This window comes from Drosophila willistoni (assembly GCF_018902025.1).
Source record: "Drosophila willistoni isolate 14030-0811.24 chromosome XR unlocalized genomic scaffold, UCI_dwil_1.1 Seg41, whole genome shotgun sequence".
NCBI lineage: Eukaryota > Metazoa > Arthropoda > Insecta > Diptera > Drosophilidae > Drosophila > Drosophila willistoni.
Genome location: NW_025814058.1, coordinates 2,632,036 through 2,658,462, shown reverse-complemented (window position 1 = coordinate 2,658,462; position 26,427 = coordinate 2,632,036). Strand labels below are relative to the sequence as shown.

At 37.5% G+C, this 26,427-nt stretch overlaps 1 protein-coding gene and 1 long non-coding RNA gene across 2 annotated transcripts; both read left to right on the top strand.

The window, feature by feature from the left end:
• The first annotated feature begins 451 nt into the window (after positions 1–451).
• On the top strand, positions 452–25,998 carry LOC6643180. The gene is made up of 6 exons (XM_023176117.2): positions 452–1,784; positions 22,958–23,076; positions 23,145–23,282; positions 23,741–24,284; positions 24,352–25,250; positions 25,657–25,998. Exons 1-6 carry the CDS (start codon positions 488–490, stop codon positions 25,945–25,947), a joined length of 3,288 nt encoding a protein of 1,095 aa, XP_023031885.1. The 5' UTR covers positions 452–487; the 3' UTR covers positions 25,948–25,998.
• Positions 13,310–13,728, top strand: LOC124460752. The gene is made up of 2 exons (XR_006954758.1): positions 13,310–13,564; positions 13,623–13,728. It is a non-coding gene; the product is annotated as an uncharacterized LOC124460752 (long non-coding RNA).
• Positions 25,999–26,427: the final 429 nt, after the last annotated feature.

Below are 26,427 nucleotides of genomic sequence, written 5' to 3'. Positions count from 1 at the left end.
AAATAATACAAAATTTTTTGTTTTGTTTTGTTGTTTGAATCAGTTCACTTAAAACAGCCCTAAGAAACGCACGCGAAGAAACAGCAGCAGCGGCAGAGGCAGCAACTAAATACAAAGAGGGCCCAAAAACGAATAACTAGAAAGAACGTTAATACAATAACTAAAAAAACAACAAAGTTAATGATCATTAAATACACTGGGCTGCTGCTATGTGTTGTTGGATTTGGCGGGGGAGGGTGCAAAAGTGTTTTGTTAAATGAATTGTGAATGACGTGGGGCAATGTCAAAACTACAACAAAAAGCAAAGAACAGCAATAATAATCAACAACAACAACAACAACAACAACAGCAGCAACAACAACAATTGCAAGAACAATTGCAACCGCAACAACATTATTATCATCATATACAAAAAAAATTACACTTAAAGAACCAAGAGAATTATTATTATTTAAATTATAATTTTGATTTGAAAAAGAAGAAGAAAATGCCTTTATCTCAGGGCGGCTATCATACAAAACATAAACGGGCCTTGAAGACCCGTCGAAATGATATTCAACCGCAAGAATCATTGCAACAACATCATCTATTGGCCCCATCCACATATTTGGCCAATCGCAAGAGAAGCAGTCCGAATTCCATGGAATGTGCAACGTTTCGTCTGCTGGAAAAGGAATCATCGTTATGCAACTATTCACCAAGGGCATTGGATGAATTAATTGCAGCAGCCAGTCGACAAAATGGTGATGGTTCTTTACCCTTGGATAAATTGTCACCATTAACCAGTCGTCTGACCCAACATATAAGACAATTGGGTGAAGATGGAGCACCGCAACAGCAACAACAACAACAACCTGCACCACCATTACCACCACCATTGGCCACACACAGTGTGGAGTCGCGATACCAACATTTGAGGCAACGTCAACAAATGGTCGACAATTGGACAGCTCATACATTGGGTCTAGATCTATCAATGGGTAATGGAGGAATGGAGGATGACGATTCGGCACCGCAATTAAGGGATCTCTATGCACCCACGCGAGAACAACTCTTGAGTGTGCCCAGTCCCATAATGTCCGAGGATTATGATCCATTGATGTGTCCATTGTGTAGGGATATATTACGGTGTCCGGTGACAACCAATTGTGGCCATACATTTTGCCGTCAATGCTGCGAAACGATAACTCAATGCAACATTTGTCAAGTAAAATTTCCGGGAAATGCCAGCATAATGGCGGCGGGTACTGCAGTTGCAGCAGCAGCGGGCACAACAACGACCACGACATCGAGTGGCGGGGCAGGAACACGTTTCTTTGCGGGTCTAAGTTCAAGCGGAGCGGCGGGGGCGGCAGCAACGTCACCATTCTTTCCCAGCTATGCGCTGCATCATCATCAGCGTCCATTGCCGCCGTCACCATCGCCGACGACAGTGACGACAACAACGGTGGCATCCACCACGGCGACGGCGACAACGACAATGGCTTCCACATCGACAGCAGCGGCATTGGCAGCTGCTAATGGTTATGGCCGTCCCATGGGTATAGCAATGGTCGGCCAAGGTGCAGGTGCTGCAGGTTTGGGTGTGGGCGTTAATGTCAGTGCGGCTGGTTCCTCGGCATCGTCAATGAAATTCATGCCCGATGTCCTTGTACGAAATTTGATTGAGAAATGGTGGGGCCAGGAGCTGCAGGCCAGAAAAATTTGCGAAAAAGCCACCAGCTGTATGCACGTGAATCGGCTCGACGATGCCCTCAAATTCTGCAATGCCAGCCTCGAGAAAGGTAAGTCAAAGAAGTCAAATCTACTTTATACATTTTCCAAATTGCTTTATCATCCCTCTCAAAGAAAGAAGCAGACCAACTTGTTGAACTTGGTTATTAGGCAGAGGCAGAACTTTCTCTCTTTTATAAAATTTCAAAACCCCCCCGAATGGCCCTTCCTTCCACCCACCCACACACACACACACAAGAAGTCCTAACCTTATGGTTTTGAAAAATCAATAAAAAGGGCAGGGCCCAAATGGCAAGCCCCATCAAAGTGGTAGTTGTTGCTGCTTTGTTATCATTGTCTACTATTATTTTGCTGACGTCAAGCATTTTGAGCAACAAGTTTTTTCTTTTCTCTCCTTAAACTTTTTGAAAGCCCATGCGGCGTATGCGTAATTTATGCTTTTGCCAACTTGCTGTGCGTGTGTGCGTTTGAGTATGTCTCGGTGTGTGTGTTTTTCTTCTTGATTGTTTCTTTTTCTCAACTTTGATTAGTTTACTCTTTATTTGCAACTCTAATTGTGTTTACTTTGTGTATGCCAAAAGGACTTGATATTTTGTTGTTTTTTTTTTTTTTTTAAATATTTATACGAAAAGCAAACTCAAAAGGGGTAAATAAACCTTGACATCTTGGCTTGATGGCAACATAAATTGAATATAAATTTGTTTATTTCTATTTGTGAAAGGGCCACGCGCTAAAAACTGAATTTATTCTCATTCACACTCATTCACCTAAGACACTCACTCTATACACACACACACACACATATATGTATATGACTTACTGACTGACTCAGTCAGCCAAAAAGCTCAAGAGGATTTTCCCCTCATCAGCCAGCTAATTAATCATTTTCCAAGAAGCAACAGAATAGTTTTTTTTTTTTTTTTGGGAGGGTATTTTCTGTTTTTGTTCCGTTTAAAAAGCAAAAAAAAAATCACCGCAATTTACGCACTTAGAAATCCATCAAACAAAATGTTTTTTTTTTAGCCAGAAGACAGACGCATAGACACTTGAAACGTTTAGTTTTCCAAATGAAAATAAAATTCAAGAACAAAACACACACACACACACACACACACACAGAGACACACATAAATAGTTCAAAAATTGATGGACAGAATTGGGTGGAAATTGAGAATTGAAGAAAAAAGGCAAGGCAAATGGTTAATAATTGAATGAAAAATGTGTTTTTTTCCCGTTTTGTTTTAAAAGAATTGTTTTTAGTCCTAAATGAGATTTATCTGATGAATGCATTTTCATTTCAGATGTGGTTAAAAGAGTGTTTCAACTTCTTTTCCCTCTTATGTGTGTGTGTGTGTGTGTGTGTGTTATGGGCCACATTTATTTCCATTCTATACATATGTATATATATATATTAATACCTATTAGAGAGAATGTCCAATATTATACTAATACTGATTCAGTTGCTTTCTTAAGCCATCATATGAGAACGTTCCAATTCACACGTAATCACACACGTAATATTCCCTCCCATACCCTGCTGCCCGGCCCTGCCCCCCTCCCAATCTGCCCCGCCTCCAGTTGGTTGCTATTTATAAGAATTGTTTTCATTTGATTTGATTTGTTCAGCATTTTTTTTTTGTTTTTTCTATTTTTCGGTTTGTTTTTCTTTTTGTGTGACTTGGCCACAATCAGTTATTGACTTTTTGTTTAGCTGATAAAAGAAAAGAAATGAACAAAAAACAAAAAAACAAAAAAACCACAAATACCATAAAACTAAAAGTAAAAGCAGAAGCAAAAGCAAAATCAAAATGCAAAAGGCAATTTATTTTTTTGTTTTTTTTTTTTAATGAGAAATGCTAAAAGTAATAGATTTTCAAGTAAATATTTGACTATGTATTGATAACAGAATTTTTGTCGAGTCATGGCTAGCTAATAAAATATTTAACTAAGGCAATTAAATGAATCAACACACAAAGAGACTGAGAGAGAGAGAGAGATAGAGAGGGAGAGGGAGAAGAACCAGTGCCCAGAGGTAGCAGAATAGTTAATGTGATGTTAGCTAATAAAGACCAAGAGTTAAAAGAGCTGTTAAATGAAACTCCTTGGCCTAAATATTTGCACATTTATTTCTCTTCCCAATGAGCCACCACCACCGCCCCTCCGTTCTTATCATCATCATCATTTCCATCTCGATCTCTGTGCTGGCATTTCAAAATGTCCTCATGTCATGCAAACACGAGAACTTAATTGTAATTTATACATGTGTGTGTGTGTGTGTGTGTCTTCGTGGTCAAAACCCTCCTCATAAAGAGTGTGAAAGAGAGAGTGAGAGAGAGAGAGAGAGAGAGAGAGAGAGAGAGAGAGGCAAATATGCATTAAATGGCTAAAAGAATGTTAGCACGCAGCATGCAATTATTTTTTATTTGACTGCCACGTGGCCTTCTTAGGATTTCCCTGCCTCATGTAAATATATATACAAATATATATACATATATATATGTATATATATTATTTTGTATACTTAACTACTTAGTTGTGATTTTTATATGGGGCATTTCGTGGAATTAGTTAAAAGGAAATGGAAATGATTGTTGTTCTTGTTGTTGTTCAGCTGTTTGTGTGTGTGGCAGCACATTGTTTGCCTAATAAATTGTAATTTCTGGTAAATTTAGTTAATCAAAAGGCAGGCAAACCAGTCAAGCAACCGAAATAAAAATACCAACACTTTGTTCCACAAAGTTTTCCCATATAATACATACATATTAAACCAACCCAACACCGCCCCCGCCCTCATTGCCCTGCTTTCCGTCGAGTACCGTATAATTCATTTTATTGAATGCCAATTATCTATTGATTATGTACTTATTTGCTATAAAAAACACAAACAGCTTCCATATCCCCCTCTAACCCCATCCTCCCCAGGATAGATGAGCCAATCAAAGGACTGAGGGAAAAGTTTAGTTTCTAGATAGATATGTTTCTATGGCGTATAACAGTTTTAGTAATATAAGAAACTTTTGTCGTATACTTAACGGCCTTATTGATAATTTCAATCAGCTGTCGAGTATAACAGCTGGTGTATAACAGTTTGCGTATAACAACCTATTTACAGCTTGTGTATATTGGTTTCTATGCTTATATAAAACAGTTTGTGTATAACATTTTTTTTTAAAAACATCTTATGTATAATAGCTTCTTTTATGATTGCTTGTATATAGCAGCTGCTGTATAACAGATTATGTATTATAGCTCTTATTTAGAAGCTGGTATATAACAGTTTGTGTATGCCAAATGACGGACAGCTGGTATATAACAGTTTTGTACATATGTAACATCTTGTGTACAACAACTAACGTACTAACGTACTTATATAACAGTTTCAGTAGACCAAGCTTGTATATAAAAGTTTTTGTTTATCAGCTGGTGTATAACAGTTTGTATATAACAGCTTGTATATAACAGTTTGTGTATGCCAAATGACGGACAGCTGGTATATAACAGTTTTGTATATAACAACTAACGTAAAGCTTATATAACAGTTTCAGTAGACCAAGCTTGTATATAAGAGTTTTTGTTTATCAGCTGGTGTATAACAGTTTGTGTAGTGCAGCTTACATATAACGGCTTGTACCTAACATTGAGTGTATGTCAGTTTGTGTAGAATAATTGAGTTGAAGCTATTAGTGGCATACACCGCGATTCGATTGTATAACAGTCTATGCTTATTAGCAAACACATTTAGAATGTTGCTGATAGCAGCAACAACACTTTATGGGCTCGTAAACATTGCCATTCAGCTATGACTAAGAAGGTAAAAAGTAATGGGTCTAGGCCTCGTTCGTTTTTGGCCCAATTCATTGCTCAATGACAGCGGTACCTTGAACTCTATTAGCTTGGCCAAGGAAAAAGCAACCACCCGATGCCATCTAATCAACACTAACCCACAAAACACACACTTGACATGGACTGATATGATATGGGCGGACTCTGTGTGCATATACACACATGGCTAATAGCTACTTGCCAAGAACCTTTCTCCTCATATATATCCAGACATGTGAATGAGACGTGACACTTATCGCGTCAGTTGCGTCCGCCTGTGCCCCCTTTTCAGTTTTCAGTTTTCAGTTTCGGTTTCAGTTCATTCAAAACATCTGATAAACTTACGTAGGGCTATCAGAGGAGAGTGACTTTTACCTTTGTGTGTGTGTGTGAAAATAAATAATAAATATAAAAAATAAATATAAGCTACCTTCTTTTTTGTTCTTTCATATATACATATTTTGTTTTTTAATTAGCCCAAAATACAAAATAAGAGAAAAATAACAACCGCATTTCATTTTTTTCCTTTTTTTTTTGTGTTGTTTTTGTTTTTGTGGTAGAAGATACTGAACTGACGTCTTCTTTCCCTCTTTTGGATCTGTTTGTTTGTGTTGGTTGATTACTCAAAGTGCAGGCGAAATTTATTGCGCAGTTGTTGCTGTTGTTGTTGTTGTTGTTCTTGTGAAAGTGAACAAAGAAATGAATTCTCATCAAAAGCCCGCACCTTCTCTCACTGCCACCCACCCCCGCACCACCCACCTGGGAACTCTGTTATTCAGAGTTTAATGACCACCAGAAAAAAAAAAAAACTGGCCAGGTCTGGCCTGGCTTGAGTTGGCCTTGGAATGGCTGGCAATACCAAAAGTCAGTTGCCTGCTGCCTGTCAAATTTCTGGGTTGGCTATATAATATAATAATGTGTTAATTTCTTGCTTTCATTTTTGATTTATTTCATTTATTCATTCTGTGTGTGTGTGTGTGTACGTGCGTGTGTGTGTGTGTGTGTGTGTATTTTTCGAGGGGATTTGACGCCACCATTTGCGTTGCATACGCGGCATTCCCCATAATGATGGCACAATGTATCTTTCAGATACTTTTCCTTTTCATTCTCTACGTACATTCATTTTGTGTATGTAAATGCATGTATGTATAGACATTTTGGCATGCCTTTGGCCTGCTTCTTTTTTTCTTTCTTTTTTTTGGTTTTTTGCTTGCATGCGAAATACTCAAAGTGTCTTTGGGCGCACATTTCTCAAATGCCATCGCACATTTTTGTGTTACAATGGCAACAAAAACAAAACCAACAACAAAAAAACCCAAATCAAACAAGAATGTTACACAGTTTCTTGAGAAACTCAAGGAATTGCATGTATATATATATGAATGTGTGTAAGTGTGTGTGTGTGTGTGTGTGTGCGTCTACTGACTGCTGTCTTCTACTAGATTTACGCTACTCAAATATTCATGTAAAACAACAACAAATCAAATGTAAACAAAATCAATTGAAATGTGCCTACCAGGAGGAGGAGAAGGAGCAAAAAAGCTGTAGAGAGAGGGTTAAGGACAGATGAAAAGACTTTAAATAGAGATTGTTGTCCTTTTTTCTTGGATATAATAAAAATGATCAGTAGTCCTCTGTTAACATGGGCCAAATGGTCTTTCTGGCTCTAGGATAAAAGAGAAAGCTGAGTCCTTTTGCGAAAAGCCTACACATTTGCAAGGGTATAGAAACTTCGTCTAGTTTCTGCCTTCTGTTTGGCTTCGTTTTTGGGCGTGTCTTTCGCTTACTTTCAGTTTTGGGGCAAAGTTTGGTTTCGCTTTGAAGTGACTTTGACAATTTTATGGTCAGGCGACTTCAATCACATAGAAGAAGTTGGTCAAATTGACAGAAATTCTATTGACTCTGCTGTGTGTGACCTGTGACCCTTTGATGTTGCAGTAGACCCCCCCCCCACCAAGGGGAGTTTTTGTTTCATTTCAATTAGTTGAACTGCTAAAAGCTTCTGGCAAGTAACTAACAACGTTTCCACCTTAAATTAGCTAAACGTCTAGTCACCTTTTGGGTCACCTCATTTTCAACGCATTTTTTTCTGGTTATTTAGGTTTAAGTTTCCGCTTACTTAACTCTTTCCAGTTAATTAATTATTTTGCTACCACAAAGCAATTAATGAAATTCACACACACACACACACACACACAACAATAATGACCCCATTTGTCACTAAGAAAAATTATTAAGTAAGCAAAAAATATCCTACACCACCTTCAAAGAGAGACAGAGACAGAGCGAGAGAGCGAAATTCTGTCAAGCCAAGCAAAATGATGTAATAATCAAAATTTGGTTCAACTGGTGGGACAATCACCACGATTGTGGGTGGAAGGCAGCGGGAGAGGGAGGTATTACAGTTGGCCTACCCAATTATGCCGAAAGAAAAGCAAATACACTGAGACAATTTGCTTGGTAACTTAATTAAGTTTGGCTTGACATGGCCCAAACGACCGACCGCCCAGGCTGATTTCAGAGAAGGCAACATATGCAAAAAACAACAGTGTGTGTGTGTGTGTGTGTGTGTGTGTCAGTGTGTGCGGGTGTTCCTACTTAACTGTTGTCAGTTGATGTTTGTTGTTGTTGCTGTTGTTATTATTATTGTTGTAGTTGCATAATTTGTAACAGGCTAACCAGCAGCACAGCCAGCTCTCTATCTATCTATCTCCCTTGCTCACTGGCTATATGTGTATGTGTGTGTGTGTGTGTGTGAGGAATCGTGAGTCATAAAAACAGCTTGTCAGATTCCAGTTGTTGTTGTTGTTGTAACCTATTGCCTATTAAGTAATATTCTATTGTAAACTCTGGAAATTGCAATTCAAAAATTCACTTTCAACATTTGTAAAACACACACAAACACACACACACACAGTAGACAGCGCAATGGAATAGAGTGGGAGATTACTCAATTGCCAACAGCAGCAGCAGCAGCAAGAAAACAAAAAAAAACAAAAAATCAAAAGTAAGTCCCGCTCACTTATACAAACAAGCTCTCTCACACCGCCGCCCCCTCTGTGCACCGCCTTAACCTAAACACTCTCGATAGAGCAGTCTGTGACGTGCGATTGCTGGTTGGACTCTCTTGTAACTGGCAACTGGCGGGTACTTGCTCGCTCGCTAGCTCGCTCTCTCCCTCTCCCTCTCCCTCTATCTGTATCTCTCTTACATGGCCGCGTTTGAATTACAGTTATGTCATAGAACGTAAGCAAAGTTGCCGCCGCCACCGCTGCTGCTCCTGCTGTTGCTGCTGCTGTTGTTGTTGTTGTTGTCGCTCGTGTTTCGCTTTATCGCCTGCAATTGCAATGCAACAAAATCATTTGTTAACTCTATTGAGTAATAATGGGAGAGACACGAGTTAGCCACGAGGTTTTTTTGTTGTTGTTGTTGTTGTTATTGTTGAATAGGATTAGATGATTTCATCTGATAAATGTATATATAAATAAATATTATATATATATTTATCTAGTTATGACATTTTCACCTTTCGGTGCGGGGGTGGGAAGGCTGAACAAAAGATCATCATGGTAAAGTTCAAGCTATATGTATGTATGTATGGGGGTGTGGCACCTCTGCCTGAAATGAAAACTTTTCCCTACCCCTCCCCTCGCCTATTCCCATGGATAGTTGGGTTAAGTGGTCCGCTAATTGATGGCAGTAAATGAAAATTGAAAAGTTTAACCAAACATGAAAAGTTCATCAGGACACATAATTAAAGTGCACAAGGAAGGAACAGACAGAGAGAGGGAGAGAGAGAGAGAGAGAGTCGTAGAGTAGGTTGTCCTCAAGGAGGTAAAAAGGATTTTAATTAACATTGAAAGGTGAAGATGAGAGAGTTCTCGAACTTTTGCTGCTTGTTCCTTTCCTCTGTATACTCTATACCATGGGAAAGAGTAACAGGATTTTATAGTTGATTTAGTTGACTTAGTTAATATACTAACTAAAAGTTAGAGCTTAAAATGTGAAACCAGCAGCACAATTTGTTTTGGTTTTGGCTGATTTGTTCCAACTCAAACAGGTGTAAGTTACATTTGTCTCAGTTTTTGTTTTTGTTTCGTGTTGAACCAAGAAAATAATATTTATTAACCAAATTCCTTTTAAAATTGTTTTAACGGCTATGAGTAAGATGGAATGGAAGTTTAAATTAACTTAAATTCATGTAAATATTTACTGCAAAACTTAAAAACGAAACTTGTCGCCATTTTTGCACAATTGATTTGTTAGAGTTTGGCTTCTAAATAAATATTTAACCAAAATTTATTTGATTGACCAAAGAAAAATATTTGGCAAAAATGTTTTGATTTCTTTGTTCGAAATTTTGTCAACTTTTTATACTTGTTTGTTCACTTTAAAAGCTTATAATTAAGTTTCAAAAGATCTTGAAATAAGAATTAAATAAAGCTCTAAAACCTAAGAGATTTATCAAAGAATCATCAATGTGGTTTCCGATGTTTTTTTGGTTTTTGACCAAATGGAATAAACATTTAAGCATACCCAAAAATGGGAACATAAGCTATACTCTTCCTCCTGTTATCTGCGGTGGTTTTTGTGGTCTCTGTTGGCAGTTCACTCTTCAATTTTGTGGTTGGCATGTCGATTTGGTTTCGTCCTGTTTCCTTTTCTGTGGCAAGTAATTTCCATTCACTCGACTCGTCGACTGGAAACGAAAGATGATGATGGTTGGTAGGCTCATCATATTGTCATCGCATTATGCTAATTAACAACAAATTTTCCACCTTTTGTGGTTCAAATGGCGCAACATAAGGGCTAATTTGAAGAAATGAGATTAAAATCCCTTAAACAGTTTGCCAATTAACTCATCTTAAGTAACTTAAACTTTCAAAAACGAAATCAAAAGAGGCAGAAACAGAAAACCTAAACAAAGCCAAGTTGATTATTTAATCGACAGCAAGCAAACTTATTACAAATTGCAAAATCTGCCCCTCCAAAAAAACAAAAACAAAAAAAAAAAGGCCGAGACGAAAAATTGAGCGCATTTACAAATCACGATTTAATTTCAAAAAAACAGAAGAAAATCTCCAAAAACTCAAGTCAAAAGCGTTGAAATTGGCAACAAACAAATGAGCAGCAATGCAGATGATGATCGGGGGAAGTGGGTAGAAGGCGGTAAGAGAGGGATATGGGGGGAGGTTAAGCGAAGGGAAGCGTGAAAAAGACAAAAGGCTAAGACGCGGTGGAGGTGGCAGCAACAGCGGCGGCGGCGGCCACGACAAACATCAGACAAGCAGGCAGCAAGCAGCGGCACAGCCTCAACTTGGTCTTTTGGGCTTGGAGAGCTTAACGTAACCAACAGTTGGCTGGTGGCCTTATGTAACCCAAAAAAAAAAAAAAAAGAAAAAAAAAACGGAGCTCCACTTACCAAACAAACATAATAAAAAATGACGCCAACAACAATGTTTAGTAATGCTGCTGCAACGTTGACGTTGACGTTGACGCTGGCATCGCTGTTAACGTTGGCAGCATTATTTGACTTTGACATACTTTTGGCTTTCGCAGATGGCCAACGAAGCGAAAGAAAGAGAGAGAGAAAGAGAGAGAGAGAGATGGATAATACAGTGGGTGAGTAGTTAGTCCCGCCGTCAGTGTGTGTGTGAGAGAGAGAGAGAGGGGGAGGAAAAAGACAGGTTTAAAAGCAGCTGCTGTCAAAATTTTGACACAAGCCAAGCTTGCGCGTCACCTCACACTCTCTCTCTCTCTCTCATGCTCTCTTTACTCTCACTCTCAGACAATCTCTCTGGCATTCTGCACTCTTAAAAAACTGTTGCTTTTGGGCTTCTTTCTTTCTCTTGCTTAGTAGGTTACTATTTGTGTGTCGTTGTGTGTGTGGGGGGGGGGGGCTCTGTGGGGTTACCTTTTTTTTCTTCTTCTCTCTTTGATTATGTTGCACAAGCTTCAGAGGCTCACGCAATATCCCCATCATCATCATCCTCTCTCTGGTCTCTGGCTTTGCTTAACTTTTGACAGCTTTGCATAAAAAGCCGGTTTCGATGTCAGTTACCGTGTTCCCCCGCCCTCTTCGCCCACTCCCCAAACATATTTTAGGGGCTGTTTTTACACCTAAAAATGGCCCGCTACTTATGTAATGAGGCGCCAAAAATAGTTAATTTTTTTTGTTTTTCGTTAAAAATAGATGAAAATGAAAGAAAAAGGCACCCGCGAACCCTTTTACCCCACCACCCACTCCCTTGTTTTCGTAAAGGGGGGGGCTCATTTTGTAATGATTTTTAAGTGGATTATTGGCTGTCATGTAGCACATCATCATGCTCGTTGATTTTGGTTTCAGGTTTCGGTTCTTAGAGGTTTCTCACTGGAGGGTGGGTAGCAGAACAGATGGTGGATAGGGTAGGAGGGGGGTTGGTGTCTGAGAAATCAATTAACTACGCGTTGAATAACACGCGTTTAGAACAGCGGAAGTATCTATAGTTTTATATCTGGCTTGTCTCTATGTGTGAGTGAGTCCGAGAACATTTATCAAATGTCAACATGAAACATATGGCCGAACAAACGAGGCACAAACATGTATAAGCTGGCCACACCAACAACAACAACAACAACAACAACAACAACAACATGAGCAACACACATCTTCCGTTTTTTTTTTCTTTTATAGGGGCAACATATGGTCAAAACATGTAATGAGGCAGGCGATTGGTTTAAGTTATTTAGGTCATGGCAGGCAGGCAGGCAGAAGAAGGAGGCGGCAAATCAGAGGTAGACAACAGTGCCGGGAAAGGGGGGAAGGCGGGCGGTCGGTCGGTCGGCCGGTCGGTCACAAAGTGTCTACCAATTATCTGTACTTTAGGCGCATAACCTTCGACAAACAACACAAAATCGGATAGGAATTTTCGAGATATGAACAAATTCTATATACTCTAACCAATAATTATCAGAAATGGGCCATATAGTTCATGGCAACTTCTAGTCCACTTAAAATGTTTGTCAAATCGATAGCCCATATACCCCATGGGAGAATCTAGAGTATCATTGGAATTTTGTCGTCACACTCCTCCCAGAGAGCTTAAACGCTGTTGATATCATGTCGGCGAATATTCTTTCTTCTTTGCCCTCTGAATGCACAAAAGCTGGTCGACTTAACAACCAACACAATGAACAAGTAACTACAACTACAGGGCAAAATAGCAACAAACCATAATAACAATGACCATAGAATAAAATAAAGGAGGAAAATAACACACAACAAAAAGGAAAAGAAACTTCTTACGCTTCCCCACATAATGTGGATAAAAACTTCCGCCCTCTTGATTGCCCTCTGTCTGCTGCTTCACTTACTCCGCCTTCACAGTGAATCCTCCATCCAACCCTCCTCCCCACAAGAGACACAAGGCAACCTTCACTTTTGAGGGATCTCCTTGGATTGAGGCGAGGTTGGTTGGGTCTTCTCTGTCTCTCTTTCTGGTTGACCTTGAGGCAACGAGTCAACGAGGCATCATCGCCATGACTTGTATTCAGCCAGAGAGTTGTTCATTCAAGCGCTTTATGGAATGTTTTTTTTTTGCTGTGTTTTTTTTTTTTTGGGTTGCCTTTTCTTTATTTGTTATGTTTTTTGGTTCATTAAAATTTACTTTCGGCTACACTTGCATTTGGCATTAAAAACAGCAAAAACAAACAAGATTTTTATAAAACAACAAAAAGGAACCACAACCAAAATAAAAACAAAAATAAAAAAAATAAACAACACATTTCATTGTTGTTTTGAATTGAAATTTTTCTGATTTTGTGAAATGTAAAATGTGCGCTATAAAATTTGATATGCATTTGCTTGAAGGTTAAGCTTGGATGAGCATAATATTCATACACACGACGATATATATACACGATATATATATGCTTGGTGGATGTCTGTCAAAAGCGGTGTGAGGGTGTGGGTGAGGAGAACTAAGGGAAGGCAAAGACAGAGGAGGTGAATAAGCACAGCTTAAGCGAGGTATGGCCCAAAAGTTGCTACAATTAGACTTTAATTACTTCTGCTAATGTCCTTTCAGCTCGATTTCAATGAGAACTAAGTATATTCAGGTTGAGCGATTGTCTTTATCAACAAAGTATCTGAGCAGTTTTAGTAATTTTCCCAAGTAAACCTCGCATAATGAAGTTTCTTTTTGTCTGTTTTGATTTGTAGCTTACTTCACCTTGAAAGGGGGGAAAACAATAACAATAATCATGCCATAGAAGCAAATTGAGCGAAAAGAGCCTCCAGAAAGTAACCACAAAACGACCCCCCTCGAAAATAAGTAACAAATTTAATTCAATGAGAGAGATAAGCTAAAAACGAAAACAAAAAAGGAAACAAAATGACGCATTCTAAGCGTGTGTGTGTGTGTGTGTGTGTGTGCGTGTGTGGTTTGGTGTGTGTGTATTGTGACCAAGAAAGAAAGAAAGCTAAAAACGCAAAAAAACTGCGTCGCAAATTGTCGAAAATGAAGAATCTCTAGTATTAAGTAGTAAACAAATTAACTTTTTGTTGGGTTCAATAACCCGAACCGCAATTGCTGCACACACACACACATCGAATAGAAGAATATATGTCTCTATAAACACACACACACACACAGATACACACATATGTTTATGTGGAAAGTATCTTTAAAAAGAAGCATCTCTTCAAGCTTCATGAGATTTTGCTGGCCATCATCATCTCTTCTCACATCTTTGAATCTTTTTGGCTGTCTTTTTTGGTGTTTTACATTTTCTGTCCTTGAACCTCTCTGACATTTGTTCCAGCAGGAAAAACTTGTGTTGATGTTGGTGTTGGTGTGTATGTGTGTGTGTGTGCGACAAGGCATAACGAAAATTTCCCAGAAGAAATTCTTTACAGTCCGTTGATTTTTGGCCAACGAAAAACGCCAAAAAAAAAACACACAAGAACAACAAAAATGTTTGCAAATTTGTTGTTTGTTTTTGTTGTTGTTTGTTGTTGTTGTTTGTTGTTGTTGTTGTACGAGTGACATTTAACACGACTGCCGAACACCCACTTCCATTTTTTTTTTTTGGTCAAATAAAACATGACGTAATGGGAGCAAAGATAAGCTAGAGTTTAGACTAACCGAAATAAATACTTGAAATTTATTTATAAGAACAATTAATCAATCCAGTTATGGAAAGGATTATTGAAAAGGCTTTTCCAAAGAAAAAACTTTCATTAGTTTTTGTAATTTGCCTTAATTACCAAAATTCATTAAACCATTTGATGAACCAATTAATTTATGTTGTTTCCCTTTAAATCATTTAAATGTGACAATAAACATAAGAAATTTTCTCTCTCTCTTTCTTGAAAATATATTTTATTTAAAGAAAATTACTTTTCTTTTCTTGATGTTGTTTTCATCTTTTGACCAAGACAATTACCTGTCAGTTTCATCATAAAATTTGTAGAGTGTGGATAATTAAAATGAATTATTTGTGTGTGTCTCTACCTCTTCTTCCTTTTCTTCGTATCTTTTGTGTGTTGTGTGTGTTGGTGCCATTGAAAAGTGTCACAAATTTAACGTTAAATAGCTTAGTAAATTTTTTTCCTGATGATAAACTTATACATATATAATAAACATCTATATATGCATACAGATGAATGAAATGAAATGAACAGAAGATATATACATATATTTATAAAATGCAACATATTATATTAGTATGTACTATAAACATTTCCGTCAGATTTTACGTTCTTTTTTTTGTTTTGTTGATGACAATTACTAGGAAATGCGAAATCTCAAGGAGAGAAAGAAATATATACTATATAGAAAATATGTAGAATGGAATGAAAAGTTCAAGAAGAAGTCTCTCCATTTAATTCTCATCTGCATATCACATTGAATTTTATGGAGCAGAAAAATATTTATGCCAAAAACCGACTCATAAAATGGGCAATTTCCCACAACGCGCCCCTTCTACCCCGCCACCGTCCAATCCACATAGCAGCATGCCCCAGCTATATTACCATTAGAGTCAGTAGCTCAATTTTTTGTTGTTGCTGTAGCATCGATTTGAAGTTACCCTTTAGTTAGTTAAAAAAGAAGATACACACATAAGTACACTGCCTCTATTTATTTTATCTCAAGCGTCAGATCCAACACTATGGTGTGAAATATAATCATCTTCTTTTTTATCATGATGTGGCCAACGAGATGTGTGTGGTTATTTAATCTAATGTTTGCTTTTAAAGCAGGTAAGTGATTAGTTGCTTAAGAGCAAGACTAGTCACACAAATTAAAAAATGGCCTACTTAAGTGAGTATGCATCAGAAACGTGAACTCTTTGATAGGTTTTTTCGTTTTAAATAGTTGTAATTCTCAACTTGTTTTAGCATTGACAGCTCTTTGCTTGGGCACTTATGCACTTGTACACGTCAACGTCCAGACAATATTACAGCTCGAGAGTCTTTAGTAAAGACTGCTGATGTTAGAAATGATCCTTTCTGAAAGATTATTGACGGATTTGCAGACTTTTTCTTCTTCAGTTAGTTGTAATTCGCAACTAGTTTGAGCAGAGGTTTTGACAAAGTCTGCTGGTGTTAGAAATGATTCTATGAAACTATATTTTTTGTAAGATTAATGATCTTTAAGATAATTTAAATAATATGTTACTAATCAGTGTAAAATATGCCTTATGCTATTGTTTCGTTTAGTTGTAATTCTCAACTGGTTTTAGCATTGCCAATAAAGACTATTCCTATTAGAAATAATCTTATGAAATTATTCTTTTTGAAATAATGCTGTACTAATTGACAACTGACTAGCAACTTCATTATAGTTTAAGCTTTATAGGGTATTTAGAATGTATATATATATATATCATGTAATTCGCTTGTAAACGGGGCGTATGTTGTACATTTTCAGCTTTAGCCGAAGGCTATCTAGGGTATCTACCCTTGCAGTCATAGTCGCCCCTCCCTCCATTCAACCACAATCCCTTGTGTCTTACTTTAGGCAAATTCCATGGGTGTCGCATAAAGTTTTTTTTATATACACATACATATACATATACATATATACATATATATATATATATGTGTTTGTATTATTTTTGTTGCTGTAGTCGTTGTAGTGGCAAATTTTATGGGCATTCATTTCGTATTTAGGTCAGTTTTACTTGCTTCGCTGTGTTGTTTCTCCCTACCCCAAAAAGCAAGGCAAGCAAACGCCACCCTAACCCCTATACCCCATTCCCCCCCTCCCCCCACCATTCCCGTTCAACTGTCCACTAGCTTCCTTCTTTTATATAATCATCATTTAGTTTTGTCATTTCTTTTTTTTTTTTTTTTTTTTTTTGTCAAACAATTTGCTTTTAGAGCACAGAGGCAGACGTCGGCAGCATCATAATCAAAACGTCTACGCAATGTATTTATTTTTAGCAAATTGTTTAACGACTTTTAGAGAAAGAATCAGAAATAGAGAAATACATATGTACATATAGAGAAAATAGCTCAGTGACTGGTGATGGCAGTTGGCGGTGGTTGGTGAGGGTTAAGGGGAGAGGAGAGGGGAAACAAAAAAAAAATTCAATTACATTTAATTTGACAACAAATTATTGCATTGAATTTGAAATAAACAAATGATTCATTTCATACCTTGAAATTGAATTGTTTAATAGAGAAGGAGAAAAAAAAAAAAAAAAACAAAAAGAAAAGGCGGAAATCAAAAAACAAAAAAAGACTCTTTATATCAGCAGATGTGAATGTACATATATGTATGCATATATATATCTTGATTCTTGACATATTATGCAACAATCTTTGCAAGTGGCCGGCCACTTGTCAAAAGCAAAGAAATTCGCGTCTTTGGCAAATGAATTTTTAATGTACGTGACGAAATCTGATTTTAATGCACACACACACCACTCACACACACACACACCCAACCCATACCCATGACAGGGCAAGAAAAGATATATATATATATACATATGTAGATTATTTATATATATATATATATAGTCATATCTGAAGCCAAATGCAATTTATCAACAGTTGGGCTTAAATTGTCTGCAGCGTTACGGAAACTTGCCCACGTTGGAGGATGCCTGCCTGTCACACACTCACACACACACACATAGATACACATACTGGCCGGGTGGGTGGCTGGCTGGTTACATGGGGAAGGGGGACAAGGGGCTAAAGCGAGGGCGGAGGTCTCGCGTCATACATAGAGCGTAAAATTCTCTAATAAGTGCAAATTGGCAAGGCAGAAAAAAACAACAAAACAAAAACACCAACAACAGGTTCGAGTGCTGCTGCTTGGCTTTGCATTTTAATTCAATTTCTGAAAAAAAAACAACAACAAATGCACAGAAACTAGAAAAAGTTGTTGTAACCTACAACAAGTACAAGTAGTATCTGATGGATAAACATACACACACACACACACACGTGCATAGATATATACATATATATCAAACGGGAAGTTGAACGACAAGACGAGAACGTGGCCGCCATAGAAAATAATTAGATACTTGAATGTATTTTACAACTTTTACATATGTTACACATATACATATGTATTCCCTCCTTCTATATGGGTTTGTATATATTTATTGATGATCAGAAACCACTAAAATCTTCATTATCAATGTTACTTCAAATTTGATCGATCGATCAATCAATTCCTTTTGGAGGTGGAGACTTGCAAAATCTGTTTACATATTCCGATTTTGGTTCTTGTGTCTGTCTGTTCATCACTTGATTCACGATGCGTTTGTATCCCGTTGTTCTGCGCCTGTTTAGAATATACGGAGATTTAGTTGTTATCCATTCGGTTTCAATTGTCAATTGTCAACTTCCGCTTTAGTTGTGTTTCAGTATTCAATTCAAATGAAAGTCGCCACAGTTGTCGCGTTGTCGTTAAGTTCATTCAATCATCACTTTAGAACTTCTGTTGCAACATTATTGTAAAACGTTGAATGGTCAGGAGGAGGAGGATTAAGAAGAGGAGGGGGAGGAGGGGGAGGAGGTGGAGGAGTAGGAAGAGGTTTAGAAGGAGAAGAAGGGAGGAGTTGGAGGAGGAATAGGAGTAGAAAAAGGTGTAGGAAAAGGTTTAGGAGAAGAAATAGGAGGAGAAAGGAGGAGGAATAGGAGGAGTTGTAGGAGAAAGGAGGAGGAATAGGAAGGAGGAGGAAGAGTAGGAAGAGGAATGGGAGGAAGAAGAGATGTAGGAAGACCAGTGGGGGGAGGAGGAGTAGAAGGAGGTGTAGGAAGAGGTGTAAAAAGAGGTTTAGAATGATAAGAAGGGAGAAGTTGCAGGAGACAGCAGGAGGAATAGGAGTAGGAGAAGGTGTAGGAAGAGGTTTAGGAGGAGGAGTTGTATGAGAAAGAAGGAGGAATAGGAAGTGCAATTGCAGGAGGAATAGGAGAAGGTGTGAAAGGGGAAACAGGAGGAGGTGTTGGAGGAACAGTATAAGGATGTTTTGGAAAAAGAAGTTAGAGGAGCTAGTTAGTTCAGGACAAGGAGAACAAGCAGCTAGCCTCATCCACTCTTTAGCCTTTTCTTGAGAATCTAGAATCGAAAGTAAAAGTAATGAAAATTTAAATTGAATTTCAATAAATCTAAACCACAATTGAGCTGATTAACTAATTTGGCAACTTCCTACAAACATATGTACATATGTAATTGTTCATAGTTATATTTTTGTCTTTGATCATTAACTCTTAAATTGCATAATATGAACGAACACATAACAAACGATTAGTTCAACCCACCTAAAGGAAAAACGAAAATTACTTATCTCTACCTGTAGCCCCCTTTAACAACTAACTCTAATCTCTCTCACACCTCTTCTTGGCCAACAACACCACTGCTGACCAATTTTAGCCACTTGACATCAATTTACGTCAAAACGAAACCCAGAAAAAAAAACAACACACAAAAAATTAAACCAAAAAGCAAAACAACAAATTAATATAATAAAATGAGTAAAACATTGACAAACATTTTACATAATCATCGTATCGGAATAACGACAATGATCATCATCATGGTGATGATGATGATTATGATGATGATGATTATTATTATTATTATTATCGGGGGAGACGTAATCAAAATGTTGCGACAAATATGGAAAAATGCAAATTAATATCTCAAACTGTTGGTTACGTTGTTGTCCCATGAAAAGGGATCGTCGGAGTGTGTGTTGTGGAGGGGGGGAGGGGTACCGGGCAACGAGAACTGATGAGTTGATGAGCTGTTGTCTGTCTCTATATGTAATCACATTTTGTTGCAACAATCCATATGGCAAGGGTCTACTACTACATATTACTCCCCTCATCCTTCTCTACATACATAAATAGAAGACACTGCTTTTTGTTGTTGTTTAATAATAATTTATTGTTGTTATAATTTATGTTGCGGTTGCGTAATGTTAAGACAACACTAAAATGCTCTTAAATGTTTAACAGTCTAACAGACTAAGAGAAACCATTAGCAACCAGCCAGCCAAAGAGTCAGAGAGTGCTTGAGAGCAGAGAGCTGTGTTCAGTGCTCTTGCTCTCTCTCTTTTATTTGTTGCGCTTGCGCCGGCAACATGTTGCCAATGTGCAATGTGCTGCTGCAACTTTGTTTGGTCTACGTGACGTAGAGGATGTAAGCAAGCATAAAAATCAAAGACAGAATGAAGAATGAACTAAATCATTATCAACACACAAAACACTCAAATAAATAAATTGGTTGTTGTTGTTGTTGGTGCTGCTGGTGTTATGACATTTTCTGTTTGAATTTGGCCAAGGGTAAAATGGCTATAACAACATTACCAGAATATTCAATGAAAAACTCTAACAAGGTAATTAAAAAAAAGATAAAAATAAAAACTTGATTACATTTCGATACATTGTAATTGATTTAGCCAAGACTCTAGTAGTAATCCATAGAAGCAGCATAAAGACTGGAAAACATACAAATTTGGTTTTAGCCTTGGCCTTATTCAAACACAGTGACAAATCTATGTACATGGGTGTAGGTGGGGTGTCAAGTCAGGTGTAAATGGTGAGGCAAAATCCAACAAAAATCTACCAATTTGTATATACAAATCTTTAAATGTCAAAGAGATAAAGTAATCTCTTTAATATTACTAATTAGCGCTAGTAAATAACTTACTCGAGATGATAAAGGGCCATCAAATTTAAATATCTTAAGTAAATAGATTACAAACAAGTTGTTTGTGCAAATCTGCCAGGAGTGTAAGCCATAATGTTATGTCACTAAATATTTGTATTTCATTATGAAATTACACATGTCACTAAATATTTGTATATTTCATAATAACTTTGCTTTAATGACGCAATAAACGAATATATTTGCAAATGTGAAATAATTTTGTCATCTATAAAACATTCTTTGGAATTGATGAAAGAAACTTGATGTATTTTGGAAATGTAACTTTCTGTTTTCTGTAACCTAAAAGTCAAGTCGCAGTTGAATCAAATATTTTCCGCGATTTTCTTTACAAAGTTCTGTGTTTAAAGTGAGTGATCTGAATTACCTAAGAATGATTTTTTAAACATGTGTATTCTAGACATATAAAACAAAGGAATAAGTATGTGGACGTAAATTTCACCTCCCAAAAACGAGACTGGTTATATTTTATATCCAAGAATAATTTTTTCTTCAAAATAGCCGATTCACTTTCAATTGATTGCTTTTTATATACATACATATATGATTTTTTTGATTTTACCAATTTAAAAATCAAAGTTTATCTAATCACTTCATAGATAAATATGTTCTTTAGGGGTCGATGTATCACATACACATTTCTAAATTACATTTACATTTAAAATTGCCAAAATATATAGTATTGTCAAGTTATCTTAATTAACAGAGAATTTTAAGAACAAACCTCCTACAAACAAGAGGCACATTAATATGGAAATTCTATATTCTTATACTATCATAACTTTTTATTGATATTAATTGATACTGATGTGTTAAAAGCATTCATATTATTTTCCTTAGAACCTCAAAATTGCCCTTAAAAATAGTCATGGATTAATATGAAAGCTTTCAAGGAAAACTTGTTGCAGGAACATTGACTACACTATGTAACAAAAATACAAAATTTCTCAGTCCTTGGGATGTAATTGTTATTTCCTAGTCTGTTATGTCCTAACAGTATGGAAACCACCTAATACTCCTCGGAAACTTTGCGTTTGTCGTTCAAAGTCCCTTATATCCCGATGGAAGCGCTCGCCTTGCTCCTCTGAATTACGATCCATGGACAAAAACTTTGTTACATAGTGCTCTTAGACGAATAAGACAGTTTTTTAATTGCATTAAACAGGAAATAAAATTCGCCAACAAATTATTCAGTTTACATTAACTGCTAATTGCTCTTTTTGCATTGAGGATTCTTTTTAATGATTTCGAGAATTTAAAAAATTTTAAACTTTAGAAGTGCCATAAGCCATATACGGCAACTAAGTACAGAATTTCGGAATTTTCTATTTCTTATCTATGGTACTTGGTTTTCCACTTATAATCAGAATTTTTCTATACTCTTATGGATCATCGAAGTAATGTGAGTTATTTGTGGGTCATGGTTTCATTTGTTTTTCTTGACTTTTGCTGCCATCCCCTTACTTTTTCTTTGGCAAACAACAACAACAACAACAACAACAACAAGAACAATAACAACAAATAGGCGCCGCTCTTAATGATCAAATGCTGTCAAATTCGACGTCTAGTTTGACACTGCACGGCAGCCACTTACACCAACTTTTCAACCCCAAACACACAGGCAACTAACTAACCACCCACCCACAAATCTACACACACGCACACACACTTTAAAAGTTCCATTACGTTTCGTTTTGTAAAATCTAAAAGGGAAAATAAAAAGCAAAACGACGACGACAACAACGACTAATTGTCGAATTTGCGCTCGTGTTGAACATCACGTCCAACTAGCGGCGGGTGTGGGACAGCCTCTTCACATCTGATGCCAATATATATAGATAGAAATATATATATATATATATATATAGTTATCTATATGTATGTATAATTGGCACTCGCTAAATCTTGACATAAAGACAGATGGATGGGATGAAAAGACGAGGAACGACGGAGTCGTCGACAGTCGTCAGCCAGCGATCATTTCCATGCTGTGCGTTTTGACATTTTCATTTACAAATTTTGACATTAATTGTGTGATTTTCCTGACTTTTCACGACTTGCTGCTTGCTGCTGCACGTCATTCATTTTACTATATAGTTTTGTATTTTGTATTTCTTTTTCTTTCTTAGCCAACGACAAATTAGCATTTTATGTCAGAGATTGCATCAAAAGAAAATATAATTTATTAATTTTCTTTTTTTTTTTTTCTATTTGCATTCCAGCACCAACAGATTTTAAGAGTTTGGTTTTGCGAGCAGAAGTCCTATTGAAATTGAATCATTATCAGAGCTCATTGGCGGACATTGAGAATGCTCTTAGAACACGTTGCACTTCCCCAAAGGTGAGTGATTTGGACCCAAAGTGGAATATATGTATATATGATTATTTATTTTTACTCTTCTCTTTTAGGCTCACTATCTGCGGGCTTTGGCTTTGAGTGGTTTGGGTAGACTGGAAGAGGCATTATATAATGGTTTTCTTGCCATTTGCCTCGATAAGAATACAAATCTCAGTAATTCGGAAATATTTCAACATGATCTCTCCAAGGTAAGTTCAATGATTTAGAAGAATCTAATAATTATAATTCAGCCAATTGGTTTAGGAGGATTTATCGATGGTTTTTGTGGTTCATGAATAGTCCTTTAAAATAATCTCAAGAGTTTCATAAAAATTAGTTAACAGATTTAGTTGGGAAACAGAAAACGATGAAATGGAAACAAAAGGGAAAAGTTCATCATAAGATAAATTCTTGCTTATCTTAGCTATCTTTTTTGTTATACAAAAAGCTCTTATTTAATTATTTTTACATAATTTACTCATTTTTTAAATGGAAAATAAACATGATGGTCTCCAAAGTCTAATTAAATGTTTAGGAAATTTCATTGAAACTAATAGAACGCTTTGAATGAATAGTAATCAATTTCTTATATACCTAAGTATTTCTTATATCCCATTTGGATTTTGAGTTATTAATCAATCTCTTCATATTCTGTTGGTGTGTTTAGATACTGCAACGTCTCTTGGCACAAACGCCCAAAAGTAGAGGATCACTGGATGATACTCTGCCGACAGTTATGGTACCTCAGGCACGTCATAACTATCCATCGACGAAAATACTTTGGGAGCCAGTGCGTCGACGGAGAAAACATCATCATCATCACCATCATGTGCGTTTGGACGATGTGGAGGATGAATTTGGTCATTACATCATGTCGGGCGATGATGAGGATGTGGATGAGGATGTCGAGGATGTGGAGGATGTCGATCGAAGCCAATTGAATGGTGATTTTCTGTTTCCCAGTGCATTGGACTATATGGAACACGATCATCATCATCATCATCTGCATCACAATCAAAAGCAATTCGAATTGCATGAATCACCGCAGCAAAGGAGAGGCAATCGTAAGCATTGCAAAAGGAAATGGTCCTCATCCAATCGGGATGAGGATGTGGATCGAGAGGAACAGAAGGCAAAGGAGAGCCGTAGATGTAACAGATTGTTGGCTGGCGTTTTAGAACGTACGCGACAGGAGCTACAGCGACTGAGAAGTAAGTCAAGCGATGAAGATTTTTTACTTTACTTAGATACTAATATTGGTTGGTTTATCTCCCGCAGAGGTTAATAGCGGGTCACCGCAGAGCTTGGCAACAGCTGTGCCCAGCCAGCTGATAGATGCCAGCGATTTTGATTGCGTCCTTTGTTGCCGGACTCTATGGAAACCGGTGGTGACGCCCTGCGGACACACCTACTGTCTGGTATGCTTGGATCGTTGCATGGATTACAACTCCTCGTGTCCATTGTGCATGTCACCACTTGTGGAACTAAATGTCAATAATAATACACTGTATCAGGGCTCATCCTCGCCAGTACCCTTTGCACTGGCCAAGCGGCCAGTTACGAAATTCCTAGAAGCCGCAATGAAACGATTCATTCCAGACCACTACGAGGCGCGCTTCCGTCAGGAGATCGATCAGGAGCCATCGGTGCCGGTGTTCATATGCACCGCCGCCTTCCCCTCGGTACCGTGTCCCCTATTCGTCTGTGATCCGCGCTATCGCCTTATGGTCCGGCGAGCACTCGAATCTGGAGAGAAAACCTTTGGCATTGTCCAGCCGCATGGCGGTAAATCGCGTTACTATGATGTTGGCACCATACTGGATATCCGTGATTGTGTCCTGCTCGGCGATGGCTGCTCCATACTAAGTACAATTGGCTGCAAACGCTTCAAGATACTCGCACGCAGCGAAAAGGATGGCTATGAGACAGCCAAAGTGGAATACATATGCGATGAGCCCATTGCCATGGATCAGGTCAAATCGTTGGCTGGCATGCAAAGTTTGGTTATGGCCAAGGCGACCGGTTGGTTCGATAGTCTGAGTACAGAGCAAAAGCATGAGATCTTGCAGAGCTATGGCCAGATGCCACCCCTGGAAGCCAATTGGGAGCGTATAACCGATGGTCCGGCATGGGCCTGGTGGATAATAGCCTTGCTGCCGCTATCGCAGCAATTGAAGGTGAGAAAAAGGACGTGGTACAATATGTAGTTTGTTTTCCCCCAATGCCCATCCCTACCTCCCTCTCTCCCCACCCCCAGCGCTTTGTCCTACTTCCTTTTTGCTTAGGGCGCCTCAGGCACATTTTTGATTCTATCCCTGTCGCACTTAAGATAAATGCTCCCACTCTTTTTATCTCTTTCTATTTGATGTTATTTACTTTAAATTATATCAAATGAAATATATGAATAGAAGAATTTCAAATCAAATGTATTATAAAAGTTATTTAGTGCATCGATAAACTAAATAGATTTTGGTATATGGAGGATCTCATTTAGGAACAACTCTCTACTGACAATATGTTTTGTGAATCGTTTTCAATTTCTTTGATTTGCTTTAATAAACTGTCATGTCTTGTCTCTTTTAGGTTGACATATTGGCAACCACCTCACTAAAGAAGCGTCTGAGGGCCATTGATAAGATGCTCGACTGGCTGCTCGATCTCAATCAACCACAGCAGCAGCCGGCAATGCAATCAACCCAATCACCACACGAGCAGCCGCACGAACTGAGCAATCATCATCATTTGGAGGCATGCGATGATCATTCCGAATCGGAGGCAGCAGCAGCAGCTGCAGCCAATGCCGATGAATGTTGCCTCTATGCCGCCAATGAGGGGCAGAGCGATCCGCACACCGACGAGGATCTGCTACTCTAGATACAAATCATTAAATAAATAGTCTTAACTTTAAAAATAATAATAAAACAAAAACAAAAACAAAAATTCTATATATACACACATATATATACATATATATATATATAACTTTCTCAGAAATGGAAAAAAAAGAAACAACAACAAAATAATACAAAAAAAAAAATGTAAATTCTGTGTCTAAGCCATTTTCGTATTACGCGTTGCTGTTAATCCTAGGGGCCAAAAAAAAAAAAAGAAAAAAAAGAAAAGAAAAACAAAACCAACAACCACAACAACTTTAGCAGAACCAAAATTATCAGTAGAAGAGATGAGAAACAAGAACACTAAATGTTTAGCCGTTTAATTGTACAACTGTAAAACTGTATAACTGTAAAGCCTATAGAATTATATATGTAACTGTATAACTGTCTAAAACTGTACTGTACTGTACTGTGTGTGATTGTATGTATGTAAAAGTTCAACTTGTGTGTCTGTGTATGT